The following is a 19544-nucleotide window of genomic DNA, read 5'->3' as shown; positions in this document are numbered from 1 at the left end:
AGGTTGTTCCTTTTTGAAAGTAAAATCCCCATTCCAAAAAAAACCCTTTTTTTATGAAAAAAAAAAAAAAAAAAAAAAAAAAAAAAAAAAAAAAACCACAGTAACAATACCAGTTATTAAGAAATCCAACTCAATTTAATAAGCTAATAAAATGTGAACCAAAAACAAGAGCAAGTTTCATAAGAATGCTCTTTGTCTAAAAGAAAACAAAAGAAATATACATGAAAAGGAATGTGCTAGTTTGTGGGAAAATCAGCTGTGATAACATAAATCAACCTCTTTCTTTATATTTTTTTATTCCTCTCTCATTCTTTGAATATCTAGTTGTTATTCCAGTCGTCTTGTTTTTGCTGCTGCTCTTTTGACAGCAGGACAGGAGTGATTTCACAGTCAGCGATGTTCCCTTCCACTGGAGCTGTCACTGCTACTCGGGCTTCGACTGCCAGCGTTTATGAGTTTCGACGTGATTTCTGACACAAAGTCCAGTACACGACTGTGTCAGGGCTGCGACTCCACAAAGTTAAAGTTAACCCCTGGCTCTGGACTTTTAGTACTTTTTTGCTTTTATTTTAGGGCTGCAACAATCGATTATTCAATCTCGTTATTGTGACGATTAATTGGGGGAAAAAATTGGCACAATCTGCAGATTTTCCATTAAACCACTTAAGCCTTTTTTTATATACAGTGTTAGAAGTACATTAAAAGTTGCAAATGATTTATTTACTTTTGTTGAAAAATAAATCAGCCCAGACTTCCTTCATTTTGGGAGCTTGGTGATCCACCAATCTTCTCTACCTCGGCAGAGATTCTGGGTCAAACAGATTTACAGACAAAGACGTTTTTAACTTGGATGCAGAATTTATAGATTGCTTTGTAAAGTTTTGGCTTAAATACTGCTCTGAGGGTGGACAATTAATCGATTACTACTTCGACTATTTTCGGTTACTGACTTTTTCAAAAACCGATTAATCACAATTACTTAGATTAATCGTTTCAACTCTTTCATATTTTCAGAGCTCTGTCTGAATTGAACATTTTCATTTTGGGTCTAGTTGTTTTCCCTCAACACTTTCACAGCAAATTGTTATTCAGTACTAGAATTCATTGCTCGGAGTTGGATAAGTGGCTGGAAAGTGATGCCCGTAACTTGAAGTGATCCCTTTGTTCTGTGGTGAGCTGTTAACCTGCACTTTTCCTGTATCAGAGCAGCTGGAAAGCACTCCATCCGTCCATCCTATAACCTTATCCTCCATCAGGAAAACAGAGACTCGTGCACAGTTACTTTTATTATTTATGCTCTAATTATTTGGACGTTTTCATGGAAGATTGTATTTTACCACGGCAAAATGTGCCTCAAATATATCGCATTTTTATCTGCGTACATGTGACGATAAACCTGAACCTTTCTCTCCTTCACACACAGACTTCAACTACAACACAGATGGCTACGACGGGGACGGAGTCGAAGACGGCAAGTCCCAGGACAGCTCCGAAACGCTGCCCTACATAGACGAATCGCCCACCATGTCCCCCCAGCTCTGCGTGTCTCAGGGGCCGGATGGTGAGGCGGTCTCCCCCTCGCCTCTGGAGGTAAGAAGAGGCTCACGGATACACACAACAAGGGGGGGACAAACGTTTGACTTGGGAAAACTGTTCATACCCCCCGGCATTTATTGAGGTTTTATACACTGTGAACATACCGTTCCTTAAGGGATACTTGGTGGTGACGGAATCAGGCTTTGGGGATCCTTTTTTTTTCACTTGAAACTGGGTCTCTGTGTTTGTCAGTCACACAAAGTATGAATAAAATACACTGAATCTTGTGGGACTAAATGGAAAAAATTAAAGGGGTAAGAATAATTTTTCAAGGCAATGAAGGTACTGTATGTGAATGACAGAACAGGATTATGTGGCAGATTGCTTTCCATCGAAACATGGATGAATAAAGACATAGTCTGAAATACGTGATTTTTTTTAAAGATAAGTTAGACTGATATGCAGCAGTGCATGCTACTAGAAACCCTACCGTTAATTAGATGACGGCATTTCCTGTCCTGTGTACATAAACGTTGCTATCCATCCTGCAGCACTTCATCCTCGTTTTCCCTCAAACATCTGATTAAAGGCTCTTAGCTGCTCTGCTCCCAGATCTGTTCGAAATATGAGATGATTGATGGCAGCTCCTCTTTCTGTGTCAGCTCCACACATTCAGCTGAAAAGATTAGACTCACTGAGGGTCGTTAGGGGCTTTGACGTTAATCACTGAATTCTGGTAAATACACGAGCTCAACGCAAGCATGAGAAGTTGTTTAGTTCTCACCATGGTGCTTAAGTTAATAAAATGGCTCTACCGTGTATTTTTGGTTATTTTTTCTTGTTCTTTCCTGAATTTGTGGATTTACTAACGTGTTTTTACTCAAACGATCAACCTTCCAGTAAAACAAGCCAGTGATTTTGTTTAAGGCTGATTATTTTAGTAATCGATTAATTTATCTTTCATCCTGATGATTTATCGATTAATCTGATTTAAAAAAGAGACATTCTGCAGATTTTTCATTTAACCACATTTTTTATACAATATTAGACAAATAATTTGATAACTTTTTATGATAAGGAAATAAACATGTTATTGCCGAAAATGCAACATTTCATTCCCTTAGTAAATCTGAACCTGATGAAGCTAAAACTACGTCACTTGAGGAGTAGTTGGGCTAAAACATATTTACAGACAAGGGTCCTTTTTCTCTTAAATGTATATGTTTTTCATACAGTTTTGGCTTAGTTGCTGCTCTAAGGGTGTTTTATTTTTTCTATTAAAGGCCATTTTTTGGAGTCTGTATACTTCAGTTAACGATTAATCAATTACTGAATTAGATGATGATTATTTCAATGATCGATTAATCACGATTAGTCCGATTAATTGTTTCAGCCTTCGATGTGTCGGTGCTACTTTGTGCAGCTATTTCCTCAGGAAAAAAATGCATTTTAATCTTTAGTACCTGATGTTCTCACTGAATTCAAATTTAAGTTTTTTTTTTTTTTTTTCTTACAAAGTTCTGCTGATTTTACCTGGATGGGTTTTTCTTGCTGAAGTGGAGGGAACATTGTGACACCATCAACATTAGAAACAAAATACACTTAAAAAAAACTTTCACAAGGTGATATTTTAGATACTAAATCATTCTAGTGCAGTTTTGAATCTGTGCTGTTGTATATATAAACTCAATATAATTTTATTACGCATTTCCTCATGTTTCTGAGTCATTGTGCAGTTTTCTCTTCCTGATCCTCTGGTGTTGGTAACTTGACCTGGCAATCACTTCACTCCAGGACCGATAATCACCTATAATCACCTACCAGTGTGTTGTCCACCCATCGTGTTATCTGGCCCCCAGTAATTGTTGTGGTTCAGCACTGGTAGCTGGAGGGCCACTGAAACAGATGGACTCAATTTGTCAGTCTGAGTGTAAATTACAGCACATGTGTGGACTGTGTTAACCGTGACCGAGGGTCCAGATCAATATCTGTCACTTCAGGAATGTTCATTTACAGCACAAACTTATTCATAACATGTAACTTTTCCACATTGTCAAGTTGCAACTACAATATATTTTATTTGGATTTTATGTAACAGACAAACACAAAGTGGTGCACAAGTAGAGAAAAAAGGGTTGAAGTCTTATGTTTTTTGCTGCCTCAAACTGATTTTCTGAAAGAATAGGATCTAATCTGATCTTCACCTGTTTGCTGTGTTGCCTGCTGCTAATTTGGGCTTCTTTTCACAAGCACTTTCTTCAAGAAGTGCATAAATAACAGTGTAGCTGTTCTTCCATCTGAGTTGTGGAGCATAAAAATACTAACGCTGACAATGTGGAAGCATCCTGATCACAAATGAGAACAGAGGAGCAATGAAATAATGGATTTATCACTTCTTAATCTTTAGCAATATTGCTATTGCATGATTAGCTTCCTAGCTTAGCCCTCTTCAGCAGTATCAACATGAATGAGTGGCCTGTTTCTCCCCTCAGAACACAGGAGGAATAAAGTTTGTTTGTTCCCAGTGTAAAAAATAAGATTACCTTTCCGTATTTACTAATTTCTCTATTGTTTCCTCTTCTATTATCTGTGCTTTCAATTTCCTACATTTCAGGAAATTGCAAGCACAATTTCCTGAAAGACATTTTGTAGAATCAAAATGTCTTTGATTCTACATTTTTATTCTAGATTTGAAGCACCATTACTGTATAATCACTGCGATATAAATACCCCTGGTCCTCATCCAGGATGTGTTTTTAATCGAGCTAATTCATAAATTATGAAGCTTATTATTCAGATGTGTAGTTTTGCTAGTGCATCAGTTTGCTTATTCACTGAAATAGGTGCTTGTCTCCATCTAGTGGTAAGCAGCAGTAAGAGCAGAAGATGTGGAAAATTGTTAATTATTAAAATATGAAACTCAAAGAAGAATACTTCAGATATATGGTGTCAAAAATCTACGAAACCAGAACTGTCTTAAAAACAAGTAGAACGAAACATCTTTTGTTCTTCAGAAGCTTTAACTTCAGGGTCCTAGGAGTTGGTGGGAAAAAAAAAATCAAACAAATTCTTGTAATTTTTCAAGAAAACAAAAAATATGACTTTACTTTTGTCTAATTTTGGTGCAATTCGTGTTTTGTTTTTTTAATTTAACGCTTTATTTGACAGGGTGTGCGTAAGACAGCCATGTCACTGTCATACACACGATATAACATCCTGTCATGGACATGAAGGAGGCTTTATGAATGCCTATGATTGTTGTCAATTGTTGTCATGAAGTGCATTCAGTAAATAATGACACTTTTAATGCAAAGTCGCTTTAAAAGTTGCATTGAAAGTCCATTAGAAGTGCCAACTTTGTATTATTTTGTAAATAAGGACACTTTAATGCAAAGTTGGCACTTTAAATGGACTTTAATGCGACTTTTAGAGCAACTTTGCATTAAAAGTGTCATTATTTACCGAATGACACTTCATGACGACAGTCAGACATTCATAAGGCCTCCTTCATGTTCATGACAGGATGTTATGTCATGTTTATGACACTGTCATGTCCGTCTTATGCACACCCCATCAAAGTGTTGCCAAAAAAAAAATCTCTAAATTTTTATGTGTGACCTACATGGCCGGTAATAGTCGGCATCTCCCGCACAACAGCACAGCCAGAGAAGAAAACGTGAGCGCCTGAAGGCTTCTTCACTTTCCTCCTCCTCATGCTTAAGTTGGCCTCTATTTCTGCTGAATTTGCAGAGCCTTTCACAAAAGCTGACAGCTCCCAGCTACACACATGTATGCAGTATGATGTACATGAATAAATAAGAATAAAATGGGCACATATTTATATTCTCCTGACAGAACAGTGAGTTTTCTAAAGTTTGTGTTTGGTTTGTCTTCACTGTTTATCACTGGTTCTCCTTTGTCTTAGTCTGGTGTCGTTTTCTGCCTGCTTTCCTTCTCTTTAACGATCCTCACCCCTCAACTTGGTGGCTGGAAATTCTGCTGACTTTGAAATATACGCCACAAACACAAGATGAGCTAACAGTCGCTGACATTTATGATATCATCTTGAATTTTTGCCGTTTTTACTTTGCATAAACAGTGACGATACACTAGAAAAACCTTCAACATGACGGCCTTTGAGCAGTGAAACAAGACAAGAGTCATCGTGGGTGATAGTTTTTGCATTGGAGCAACTTAAATTTAACAGCATGCCAACATCGTTGCAGTCCTCAATCATTAAAAAATACAAACACACCTAAACTAAACTCTAATTAGAAATATATATCTTATACATCGTCGTTGTTTTCAAGCTACTGCACAGACTTTTCTGTAAAATTGTCCAAGATGATTTAAGATAAAGCTCATCTATAGAACAAAATGTTGTGGCTAGGTGTTTGGCTTTTTTTTTTTTTTTAATCCTTGTTTAATAAATGTATAAACTGCTTAATTCGAAAATGAGCTTCTGATGACATCACATTATAAGTTGCTTTTAAGTACTTTTCTAGGTTTGTTTAGTTTTTTTGCTGTTTATTTTTGGCATTTTACTTAAATTCCTTCATTAAACAGCTGCTGAACAGCTGCCACAAAAAGGAGTGTTTTCATCTGAGAGGAGCAGTGATTGTTAAATTTTATAATGTCTGCTGGGAGGAAGGAGCTGTGATATCGCTCATCTGTGCGCATAGGATGCAGCTGTAAGTCACCGAATCATTCACATCCTGAATCTTCAGTTTAAGCTTTATTAGCCTTAAACATTTGCTGCCTAATTTGCAGAAATCCTGTTTAGCACAAAAATCAGTCAGGTGGAAAGAGTCCATTTGGGATAAATATTCGTACAGAATAACCTTCTGAAGACGATGTCAATGTTTGCTTCAGCTTCAGCATCAAAATCAGTGTTTGGGAATCATTAGAGTGCGACTTTGGCATAAACATAAGAGTGAACTTAAAGGCATTGCAATGTTTAACCCTTTCATGCATGAATTATGATCCTTTGTGTCAGGATTTTTTTCCCCAATTTTATTTCTTTTATTTTTTTAAGGCATAAAAAAACGGTAGAAAAAATTTATTAATTTTTTTTTCTATTTTTTATATTTTTTTTAAATTGTAATTTTCCCCAATTTTGTTATTTGAAAACATACATCAGTAGTGTTGTTCTTTAGGAGTTATCTGATGTCACAATATTTCTTTTACCTGCTAGAGTCGTCTACAGTAGAAGGAGGGACCGAGTTGGTTGGCATGCTTTTTTGTCTGTCAGCCATATTGGATTTAACAGAAATAACTTCTTGCATTTGCAGCTGATGGCCAGTAGTTGATAGTGTATTTTATGATGCATTAGTTTCCACTTCAGTGGTCTGTGTGCCTTTATAACATAAAAATCCACTAGAAGCACAAGAACATGGCTTTTAGACAGCTGTCCACTGTAGTGACCACTATGCATGAAAGGGTTAAAATCTGTAAAAGTTGCTAATTTGCCCCGGTTTTTACCAGTGCCTCCATTATTGTGCCTCTTGTGATGTCATCAACCCAAATAACGCAAAGGAGATATTTTTTTCTTTTCTTCTTCTTTCCAGTGGGATTTAAGATATTTTGTGAAATTCTGTTGTGGACGTCTCATTTATTCACCACCTTGCTGTGTTTTTATTGAGAGTAACATTTTGTCAATGAGACCAAATTACATCACTGGATGGTATCTTAAAGCCCAACACGGAGAACGCTCAGGAACTACTTGATCTGCAACCAGAACCTGTCGTTTACGGCTCTGAGCAGTCCACAACTGAGACGATGACCAAAGGAGGAAAAACTGTGCAGCGCGTACCCATGTGAGAAAGGCAGAACCTGTGTTTTATGAAGAGGAAGTGGCTTTTGACTGATGAGAGCGGAAGGCTGAAATAAAGAAGAAAAGAAGAGAACGCAGACGAGTGTCCCACCGTTGACTCTAAAGAGAACCGGCCTGCGCAGCCATCAAGGAAGTGGCTGGATAGCGATAGTTGTGAGAGGAGGGCCGGGTGGAGAGGGGAGGAGGGGCCGGCTGTATCGACCGAGGTGGAACTGCAACACACACACACTGAACACACACTGAACACACAGAAACACCAGGAAGCCCAGCAGAGGAAAGGGGGGGTGGGGTTGCGTAGGCGGGGCCCTCTCTCCCTTTCTCTCCCTCACTCTGTCGGCGTCCAGACGACTTGCTCCGGAGGGAAAATCCTGATGTGTCCAGGCAGGCCCTGATCCAGAAGCAGAGAGAGGAGAGGAGGTGGCAGAGGAGCGGACAGGAGAAGAAGGAACCATGGAGGAGGAAGAGGAGGAAGTGCTGGGCTACTTGGACAAGGTGCTGGAGGAGGAAGACGAGGTGTTTGAGTATGGAGATGGCGAGCTGGACCTCATCACTCCGGTACATAAACAGTTCAAGGTGAGGTGAGGCGGGCGCTGGACAGCCGGACGCTGGAAAAACCCGCCGGCGTTGCAAACACTTTGAAAGCTGATCCACTCGTAGACTAACTGAAAGCCGTAATTGGAGTCCTCTTATGATGTGGCGTCAATGTGTTTGTTTTTCTGCTTGTGAAACATCTGTGCTGCAGTCGTTTACGTGTGTGTGTGTGTGTGTGTGTGTGTGTGAGAGACACGAAGCAGCTCCTCTGGAGCATGTCTCTTCACTCTGCTGCTCTGTGAACACTTTTGATTTCTGCTGCCCAAGCTAACTTCTGTCTGTGTGTGTGAACTCCGCTCTGCAGTTGAACTGTCTCACACTGCCACAATATCAGCTTTGTTATCTCAACCAGTGAGTACAGGAGGTGCAAAAGGAAAGTATGTACGGAGAATCCTTCTGCGTTGGGGAGGAAAAAAAATAAATACTTCCTTGCTTTCTGGATTTCTCATCTTGGCCTTGTTACACAGTAGCTCTTTGTACAGCGGAGGGAAAATATTCTTCTTCCTGTCTTCTTTTTTTTCTCCCCCCTTTCCAACTTGCTACGACGTATTTAACACTAAAATGGTAAAGTGAGCACTTCTCCTGCACTTTAGCAAGTTTAGCCAGGGGTCCGGTCTAAAATCCATCCTGCAGCGTTTCAAAAGTATTCATACGGCTTAAACTATAATTTTATCGCAATAAATTATCCTGCTAATTATGGTGATAAATTATACTATTGTTATTTTGAGACCATTTTCAAGTAATATATCAATAATGGAATAATAATTAATTAGGAGTTTGCCCTCCTAAGGACCAAAAGCTTTAATTTTGTGAAAAACACTTATCAGTCAAACTGAGACATGTTTAATATCTAAAATAAAACACAACAAAAGCTATAAATAAAAACCACACACAACCGAAACCATAAATAAAATGGATTTGGATGTTGCTGTAAACAAAAAATTAATCATCAAAGTGGAAATGATAAAGCTCATTGTAATTTATCACACGACTAATTGATTAATTACTTATTGCGACAAAAAAATGTTTGCATTTTAATGGGACCTAATGTCATAGACCAACACAAAGTAGTGTGTACTTGTGGAGTGGAATGAAAATGATGAATGTTTTCAGTATTTAGTTTACAACTAAAAATCTAGAAGCTAAAATCTATTTATGTTCAGCTCCCTGAACTCTGATGAATCTAAAAAAAAGAAAGATCAAACCAGTCATTTGTGAAACACTAAAAGCTTCAGATGTCAATAACCTGAGATTAAATTACTTACAAGTGGACTCTATTTACTATTCAGGTAAATTTTACTCAACAGGATCAGAGAATTGTCTCAGGCGAAGTTAAACGCAAACGAATGCCACACTTTACAGACTTTTATTTCTAAAAAGCTGAAAATAAATGTTCCTATTTATTTCACTAAGTTTTTATTAAAAAACGTTTAGAAGGTTGTAGTAGCAATTAAGCCTGTCCCACTAAGCAGTAAATCAATTAATTACATAGTAGATTAAAATGAGCTTGATAATTTCCATTTGGTGACCATATAAGTTGAAAAGCCGACATTTTAAAATGAATAAAAATTAACAACCAGTACAAAATAGTTAGTTGCATTATTTTTTCACAAAAGTCCCAACTGGCACTTTTTGCCTGTTTTCCCCGACTAAGCTGAATGATTAAAATGTTTTTAAATGTTTTTTAATTTTATTTAGAGACTTCATAATTCATTTTAAATATATCTTCTTTTTTTTTATATATTTAAAATGTCTCAAGTATTTCACAAGTGTTTTTATTTATTTTTTTATTTTTTTACCTTTGAGAGCGTATACTTTCCATTGTTATTATATTAGTTGAAAATGGTCTCAAAATGACAATATTACCATTACTAGAATAATTTATCATCCAGCAAAATGTATCGTGAGTATACACTTAGCTCATACATTACAACCTTACTCTGTTGTTTGGGTCTGTCGTGTCCCGTTAAGGAAATAGAACCTGGTTAAATCTACAGAAACGTCTGCTAGTACCACCATTGCTAAACAGTTAGCTGTGTCTTTAAAAGAAGACTCGTGAATCACCATACTTTGTGTGATAATCGTTCAGGACGTCATCACAAACCACACCTTTGGTCCTCAGAGATAACATCGATGTCAGAGGGTAGTAGAGACGGATTTAACACGTAGAGCCGAAGTCGGGCCTTCTTCCCCCTCTCTTAGGGGAGGGCTGGTGTGCTGATATCATCGCAAGGATCTGACCGTGTTAATAATTGATCATCCTTTGTCCTCACTAGTTGCTTTTTGCAGATCTGTGAAGGTGCACATGTGTGAGCAGATTTAGAAACCCAGCCCAAAGAAGACTTTTTTTGTTTTTTTCATAACGACACAGCAGAAGTTTTTTATTTCTTTCTATCCACAGAACCGACTCATGTCACAATGTATTTAATTTTTTTAAAATCTGATATTGTGGTATTATGACACAAAGCTCTCCTATGTGGTACATTGATCAGGATTCAGGGTCATTTAAATATGCAAATGCAAAAACACAAAATCTTACCAAGTATTTTTGGTCTAGTTTCGAGTGCATATATATAAGCACACTTGAAATAAGACACAGGAGCTTGTTTAAAGTCAATGATTCCTTTATGCCTTTATGTTGATGAAAAAGTATTAGTTCTACTGTCAGATGGTTTTATGTATAACAAGACATTTTCCCATGTTATAGTGAAATAATCTGCCAGTGGGAGCAGTATTTTTTTCATCAACATTTACTTGAAACAAGCTACCACATCTTGCTGAAAAGTTACCTGTAAGTTAGTTTGGTCAAGTGTGCAAAGATATTTGCACTAGAAACTAGAGCAAAGTTTCTTTCTAGTGCTAAAGCACTATCGGTTTTACTTTTCTGCCTAAAAGTAAAACTGCATGTGACTCAGCTATCCTCACACTCGCTAGCTAAGGAACGGTTAACAAAAAGAAAGAAAATGTCCTGACCCAGGTTATGTTCTGTGGAAATATCATAAAAAGGAAGGAAAGTTGCCTGGAAAACTGGGAGGAAAAACGGACCAAATTAGTGTGAGAGTTGAGGAAAAATGCACAGAAACTCTCGCCATCGCTCTTCTGAAATTTGGAGTGCTATGCGCACAAAAAAGATGCCAAAACATTCATTCAGATTTAAATGAACAGTTTGAACTGGATGAAATATAATCTAAAAATAATAGTTTATTTTAACTGGAAACTTCATACAAACTAGAGGAACTGCTTGGTATTAGACTTGCATCACAACCTTTCTTGACATATTTTCACCTTACAAAGGTGTGACTTCTTTGACACTGACGTCTATGTATAGCCGCAGCTTGGAAGCCGCATGATTCAGCTAAGTTACCATCGACGTTTTCAGATTAGGAAATATTCTCACTGCACAAGTTTTATGGAATCCCGTCAGGTTTTCGTTTCAACCATGTGTGTGTTTTTTATTCTGGCGTTTGCCCGTTGTCGTAACTGCTCCGGCACTGTGCAGGAATTAAAGTCGCGGTCCTCCCGTGCGGTGCCGGCGTGTACTTTGTGTCCACTTCATTACAGCGTTGTGCATTGTTTTGCAGGGAGATGTTGAGAAAGGGCTGGAGATGAAGAAACTGGTGCTGTCTGGTTTCTTGGCCAGCGAAGAGATCTACATCAACCAACTGGAGGCCCTGGTGCTGGTGAGACACACATTCTCACACAGCTGCTGCATGCAAACCTGTTTTAGTGGGTCAGAAAATACTCAATCGTATCGAGAGCCGAACCGCTGCCACTGCAGTTTCCTGAAACACACGTTTCCCCGAGCTGAAGCAGCGCAATATGTCATTTCCTGCCTTTTTGTAGCCACACGCTGCCCTATGACCAACATGGGGTTTCACACATGTCGGATTCAAGATAACCACTGTTTAGTAAAACTGGAGTTAATAATCAGAGTAAAGATGGAAAATGAATAAAAGCAGGTTTCGTTTTGTCCAGTAAAGTTAAATCTGTCTTTACTTTTCAGCAGCTGCCGTCTCAGCCGTCTGCCAGACGTTACACAACACAACCCAAAGTGGCCGAGTGTCTCCAGAACACATTTGCATCATGACTTTTAGTCCTACTTTGCTTTTAATCGGCGACTTTTATGTTGAAAACCTCTTTAGCAGACCAGCGCAGAGTTTGTTCCTGCTTGTGTCGCCATTTACAGCTTTGAGTCTAAACCACCGTCACCGCAGGCTTACCCACGATGAGGGATTGTTGTAAAGTTAGCGACTTGATGCCATCGCCTGGGCTTCTGTAGGCAGACCTGTGTTATATAATCAACTCAGTCCAACTGTATTATGCAGTAAGAAACATGATTTCAAAGTATTTATAGTTGAATTGGAAATGAACTAAATGCTTGGACTGGGTTTGAATGAAATTGATTAATTTGATTCTATGGACACCTGTTTATCTTCTAAATTGCCTTCAGATGGCGTGTGTGTATATAAACTGAATTTAATTGGTCTGTTTACTTTCAGTTCAGTTTTTTTCTGGTGTTAAATGGTTCAGTTTAAAATTCTTCACTTGCTTATTCTGAAACAATACTGTCCTGATTGATCGATTGCTTCCTTCCTTTTCATTTCCTCTGTTACGACTGCAGAAACAATCCAATTATAAATGTTGCTTGCATGTTTTATATATAGAAGTGGGGGTGACCATATGGAGTTGGCTTTACTGTGATATTTTGAGGTGCGATTGCGACAACAATTGGCGATAAGAACGATGTATTATTACTTTTTTAGGTAACTGTATAGCCGTGTCTGCATGGCAATCATAGCTGCACAAACACAAATAGCGCTCCTGTAAAACATTTAGGAAACCAGTCACATCAAGCTGCTTGTTCAAGCTTTTATGTTGAATGACACTTTTTCACATCTTCTATGGAGACTACTAGCTGTGCACTGTAACACTGTTTGGACATTTCAAATTGTTTTTGATGGACTCGGCCGGTCTAGTGAATGAACACCAGACTCTTTATGCAGTCCTTTCATTCTCATACTTCTACTGGATCAAACTGTGTGCCTGCGGCCATCATGACCGCTGTGTAAAAACATGAGCTAGCCTGTCTGATGCGCCTTCATCCAACCTCTGAAATCAGAAATACTCTGACTCATCGTTAAAAGCCAAGAGAAAGCTTTCAGGTTTTTCATTCTTATCTGGACCCTCAATCCCACCCACCAGAACCAGTCTGCTCTCAAATTCGACGTGATCTAACCCTCCGTTAATTCAACCAGATTTCTTTCTCCCTCCGCAGCCCATGCGCCCCCTGAAAGCCGCAGCCACGAGCTCGCAGCCCGTCCTGACCATGCAGCAGATAGAGACCATCTTCTACAAAGTCCAGGACATCTTTGAGATCCACAAGGAGTTCTACGACGCCCTGCTGCCCAGCATACAGCGCTGGGACGAGAAGGTCACCGTGGGGCATTTGTTCCAGAAGCTGGTGAGTCTGACGTCGCCTCAAGAAGTTAGACTGCCTGGGTCTTTTTTTTTTCTTTTCTTTTTTCCCCTCTTTGATGTCATCCACAGAGAACAAGAAAATGGCTGTTCAAAAAGAGAGTTGTCAGGCTTCTCTCAGTTGGCTGCCAAATTTAGACAAGTGATTCACCAAGTAACTGTTCCTGTTTGTGCGTGTGTGTGTGTGTGTGTGCGTGTGTGGGCGTGCGCGCACGTCTGTGTGTGTGTGTGTCCCTGACATTTGCAGAAATAGTCCAGCTTTCAGTCCAAGACTTTTTTGTTGTTGTTCAGAAAGACTGGTGTCAGATCAGTTCACATTAATCATCTATGCAGTGAATTCTAAACTATCAGGCTTCATCGCTTTGGTACAGTTTTTAAAAAGTAAACAATTAAACTGAACTGCTTTACATGGATTGTAGCTAATCTTCTATTTGGTTCATAACAATGCGCCAATGTAGAATCCAAAATCTATTTTAATCTTTGAAAATTGTTGAATTCAAATTGTATTTTCAATACTGACTTGCAGCAGTAAGCTCATATTTGAGTTCATAGACTTTTGTTTCTCTGCTGTTATTTTCTTACCTTGTCTTGACGATTTATCGTCCTGTTGCTGTTTTTGGGCTAAGACCACGTTTCCTGAAGGTTCTGGTGTTTTATCTGGGTATGAATTAATCAGATGTCTGGTCCGTCATGAGAGATCCTGTGCTGTTGTTGCTGTGATTAGAGCAGAGGAAGTGTTTTCCAGCTCAGTAACAGATTGTATCATCTATTTTTCAACACGACTGTGGCTCAACTTGCTTCTGATTAATTGTTGCGTCTGTTGGCTGCCTGCTCAAAAAGCCAAGAGTCCTATTGGTTTTACTACACCTGTCAACACATGAGTTGATGTCTCTGTGTAGCGATCCAGTTATGACATAAATCTGTAGTTTATGTTCGTCTTTCTTGGAGGATCAGATTTAGACACGTTGTAAAGTATCTCATCCAGAAAATGGCTGTAAATCTATGATTGTGCCAAAAGTTATAGCTCCAAATTGATTCACTGGATGTCATATTAACAAGCAACATAAAATCTAAAGAAAAAAAATAAAACATGAAATCAACATAAAGTTTTATAACCTTTATGAAATCTGCAGAGTGTTTAACTTTTTAATATTTATTTCATTAAAGCCACAAGCTATGTAATAATGTATTGGGATTTCATCAATAAAAAGGGAGTGCATTGTTATATAAATAATCATAAACTAATTTACTAATCGATTCACCATAAACTGGAATATACAATTTCAAAAAAGGCCATTTGCTGAAAAAGTAATGTACTTAGAGCAGTAATTAGACCAAAACTGTTAGAAAATATATATATAAACATGTTTAAGTAAAAAAAGACCTTTGTCCCAAAACCCCCCATAAATGTTCCTACATTGGAGTAGACCTCAATCGATTAATCAGATTAATCGTGATGAATTGATTATTGAAATAATCTTCAACTAATTTAGAAATTGATTCATCCTTAACTGGAGTAGACGCACTCAAAAAATGCCATTTGCTAAAAGAAAGCATACATATGTATGAGAAAGGCTTAAGTGGTTTAATGAAACATATGCACAATGTGCCAATTTTTTTTATTTGATTGATCGTCAGAATAATCAATAGACTAGTTGACTTCTAAAGTAATTGCTAATTATTTTACACATCGTTACCAGGGGTGCTAACAAATGTGCCAGATCATGTACATAAACCCAACTCCCTGCCCGGTTTGCGTCTTTTACAGTAAGAAAACGTTGACTCACCTCATGCACACACACCCAGTGGCTGTGTGAGTAAATGAAACGTTTATTGAAAGTGTGCCATCAGCTGATGCTTCACATCAGACCAAATGGTACAAATGACTTCAAACTTTCCCTGTTAGTGACTCTCTTCTGCTGGGCTCGCAGGAGTCACACCAGCCAGAGTCAGCTGTTACTGTAGTCATCAACTCCCATCTGTGCTGTTTTAAATGTGCGTAGACGAGCATGTTGTGCGACGGCAAAACATTTAGACGGAGTGGCAGTGTGAGAATACAGATGGCGGCGTAATTAGCCGCCACACGCATCCTGCTGCTCCTCGTCGGCAGCGTGGAGTCCACCGGAGCAGCAAGGAGTCCCAGGAAGAGACGAAAGCCCGCTGTGCTTCCCTGTTGTATCACCTTTCTCACACAAGCTCCAGGTTGGGAGAGACTTGGTTGGATTTTGATTGGGAGATAATTGTTTTAGTCAGTTTGTTTTTAAAAACTGTAAATAATAAGAAAAAAAAAATACTATTTTCGATTTTCTGTCTAAGTGGACAATATCCCTTCATTAAAAAGAAAGTTTGGGCAAAAGCAGTGATTTTCTGAAGAACACCCCAGAGTTATAGTTTTGCTTTTTTACTCTGCAAATCCAGTAAAATCCTCAATTATTATGGGGCAGCAGTGGTATTTGCATGTAGATAAGACCTAAAGAAAAGAATTATGGTCGAAAACCTCAAAGTGTACAAGAGGGACGTTGTACCTACTCAGAGTTTATATTTTAGTCAAGATGTAGATCAAGAATTCCTCTCTGTTTGTATTCATTCAATGTGGGGCTGAAACAATCAATCGGATCAATTAATTGTATTAATCGATTATTGAAATCAACTAATTTTGTAATTAGATAGTCACTAACTGGAGTATTTATGCTTCATAAGGTCATTTGCTTAAAAAAAGAATACAGTCATTTGTGCTCCTCATTTATGGGAGCACAAATGAGGGAATGCTGCTCCCACAATCCCTCATTTTCCACCTGCCACTCTGACAGGCTGCGTGAAGTGTTGCAGTTTTCCCCGGAGCACCGTGGGTTCCCTCCCATTCCGGACACTTTGTCACAACGTGCCGAATCAACGTGAAGAAATGTTGTGAATTTGTATCAGTTTGTGCTTCCCACTCTCTCTATTTCTGGAAGTTTCTCTTCTCCTTCCAATGTTGTGCAAAAAAACTCACTTCTTTCTGCGATAATGAGGATTGAATCCTTATTAGGCTGGTTTTTGGGTTAAGATATTAATCTTATTGACTGAATGAAAGCTTTTCTGTTGGTGCTAAAAAAGACCAAAGGTGTATTGAAATGTCATGCGATAGAAAAGCACACAGTACTACTTATGACTTTCTCTCACCAGTGATTTTCTGTTTGCCATTTTTCCATCACATCCTGACTCATGAGGTGCAGGATTGATAATCGTCGACCTGAGCTGTCGATTTCTGCGGCTAAACCTCTTCAGAACGCTATCCCCATCTGAATTATGTGGCACTTTTTATTGCTTTATTTACAGCTAACAAAGTCCTTTGACGTTCGTTTTTGCGACATGACAAAATGTAAAAGTTGCAGGGATTTGAATACATGTGCAACGCTTTGTATCTAGAAGAGAGATGGGAGGAAATGAAGATCAGACGGGGAGTTTAGGAACAAAAGTAACAATAGCCTCTGATTCACTCTGGTCAGTTAAGTCCACTCCCACTCCTTTGACAGAGTGCAGTCAATTCTCCAGCTTCTGCATTCGAGCTAAACTGCAGCAGAGTGCATGTGTACGCAGTGCTGGCCTGCAGCTTGTGTTACAATGCACACACAGCGCAGCAGAGAGGGGCTGTTAGTGGATGGGAAGAGAAAGACGGCGACCCTTTCAGGAAAGGGGAAAGCGGGAAAGCATGTGACAAAAATTAAGGCATTCAAATGTCTTGAACGGTAATTTAAAAAGCAACTTGGACTTAAATACGTAAATCACAGCTCTTAAATTTTTTTCTTTATAGGACTATTTAATCTCATATATTTTATGTCATTTTATTCTTTTTTGTTTTCTGGTGGGACTTTTATGTCAGACAAAAATTTGAGTCGGACTCACATCGTCATTGCGTTCTGTGACTCAAGGTGATTGAGGCACCCGGTAACTAGTAGTTACCGGACAAAAACAAAACATTTAAAATGCTTACTTGAATTTGACTACGTATCCCTTAAGATGTAAATAAAACTTTTTTTTTTCTAACAGTCCTACACTTTTTGGTTCCTTATGGTCCCTTTATATTTTTCTAACTTATCTATTTTCCCGTAATGCTTTAGGCCAGCCAGCTGGGAGTTTACAAGGCCTTTGTGGACAACTACAAGAACGCGCTGGAGACGGCGGAGAAATGCAGTCAAGCCAACATCCAGTTCCAGAAGATATCTGAGGTTAGTTTTTTGGTTTTTTTATTTTTACAGTAAAAGGATCGGTAGGCAGACAAAGAGCTGTAACATGTCTGCCAAGGAAATCAGCAGGGTCCACTGGCTTATGTACTGTAACGTGTTAAAACCTGTGTTGCGTGTGAACAACGACTTTTGTAGGTTTCTACATCACTGATTGGACTGTAAGCATGTCTCTTGTTTGTCTCGGCTCCTACAAATCCTCCTCACTTACGTGATGATGAACAGAAACAAAGAAGGGAAGCAAATAAAGTTTTAAATAATCCCTTCATTCAGAGAGCAGCTGTTTATGGGGAAATGTGCTCTTAGTATGAGGAACATGAGCTTACCTGTGTGAGTCATACAGTTGAACCACTTGACCCACACATGGACACATTAACAGAAACAACTACAGTTGTTGTATGTCACTTTATTAAAAACTTTTTTTTTTTTTTTACATATTTGTTAAAACCGTCACCATGTCATGACAGTTTGCAGTGAGACAGAGATAATCTGTGAAAAGATCAATCTCCTCCACCTACACTGTGCTATTATTGATATCTGAAGAAATGCACCACTTCCGACTAGAAACAACCAATGAGAGCCAGGAGGCGGGTCTTAGCGCTGTCATTCAACAGCACATACTCGCTGATAAAAGTGCTTTACGGTGAAGAAACAACTCACCGTTACAGGAAAAGCCGTTCATCCGCCGTCATGCTAACTAGCCTAGCATTCAGAACGAGATCCGCTGATGGGGAAAAAGCTGTAGTGATAGCACAAAGCAATGGCAGCACCTCATGAGATTGTGATTGACGAGCGCTAAGACCCGCCTCCTGGCTCTGATTGGTTGTTTCTAACTTTATTTTTCCCCCCACAGATTATCTGTCTCTTATCGTACCGTCACATCATGACACTTTCAAAAAATACTCAAAAAACACCTCAATGAATGTGTACTTTCAGAATGTCTCCTCTTGATTTTGATATGACTTGTTGATAATTCTGCTGTATTTGCTGTTAATCGTGGACACAGAACATACAGAGCAGGAGGTGTGTGGTTTATTTTAACTGTTCACACGAAAATAGGCCACAATCTTTAGAAATTGGCTGTTCATAAACACACCAACATAACTTCAAACAGATGGATTTTTAGGCTTGGTTTAAAGGAACTCTGCGTTTCAGCAGCTTTGCAGTTTTCTGGATGCTTATTCCCAAATTTTAAGTGGACAGAAGCTGAATATACATAACTTCCTGGTTGTGCAGCTGACACAGCTAGCAACAGTATACTAAAATTACATGTGGGGAACAGTGTTTACAAATCACTCAGGTCTTCTGGTTCTAGTCTGTGCTGCATCCCAAGAACCAGAACCAATATTCAGCTTTTGTCCACTTAAAATTTGGGAATAAGCATCCAGAAAACTGCAAAGCTGCTGAAACACAGAGTTCCTTTAAACCAAGCCTAAAAATCCATCTGTTCGAAGTTGCCTTTTTATTAGTAAGAGCTGGAACATTGATACCTATATTTGATGTATATTTGCTTGATGATTTTGATTATAGCATTTGACAAAATGTAATGTTTTTTTCTTTTTTTCATAATTGGTTGCTATAGTGTGTTTTATGGTGTAAAGAACTTTGAACTGCTTTGTTACTAAAATGTGCAAAACAAACTTGACTTAAAAAGGAAAATCCTTCATCAGGATTGTTAGATATTTTTTGGTATTATCATTATTACTTTAGTTCATATTCAGTCTAATGTTAATCTTCCTTATGTGTGTATAAACTGACCTGGAGGTTACGACTGACTGTTTCATCTTCATGTGAGACAGTTAACTCTGTGTTTCCCAGGCCTTAATTCTTATCAACCAGAATACCTCCTAACTGCCTGTGAGCAGTCGTATTTTGTCTCTTGTTTA

The 19544-nt window shown here is 38.5% G+C and overlaps 1 protein-coding gene across 4 annotated transcripts in view; it reads left to right on the top strand.

Annotated features, from left to right (window-relative positions):
- Positions 1-19544, top strand: part of abr (ABR activator of RhoGEF and GTPase) — a 137857-nt gene that overhangs the window by 49100 nt on the left and 69213 nt on the right. For 3 of the 4 annotated variants that reach the window (XM_015035614.1, XM_015035615.1, XM_015035616.1), the window contains exons 2-5: positions 1424-1590; positions 11542-11640; positions 13236-13421; positions 17536-17643. In XM_015035614.1, coding sequence (XP_014891100.1) covers positions 1424-1590; positions 11542-11640; positions 13236-13421; positions 17536-17643 — 560 coding nt within the window. Of the gene's footprint in view, positions 1-1423; positions 1591-7717; positions 7943-11541; positions 11641-13235; positions 13422-17535; positions 17644-19544 lie in introns of those variants that run through there. The other variant, XM_015035618.1, reaches the window with a different exon arrangement.

This window comes from Poecilia latipinna, unplaced genomic scaffold, assembly GCF_001443285.1.
Source record: "Poecilia latipinna isolate Pla-1442-1.1 unplaced genomic scaffold, P_latipinna-1.0 Scaffold340, whole genome shotgun sequence".
In the NCBI taxonomy this organism is placed as follows: domain Eukaryota; kingdom Metazoa; phylum Chordata; class Actinopteri; order Cyprinodontiformes; family Poeciliidae; genus Poecilia; species Poecilia latipinna.
Note: the sequence above shows the minus strand (reverse complement) of the source record. Positions and strands in the feature narration are given on the sequence as shown.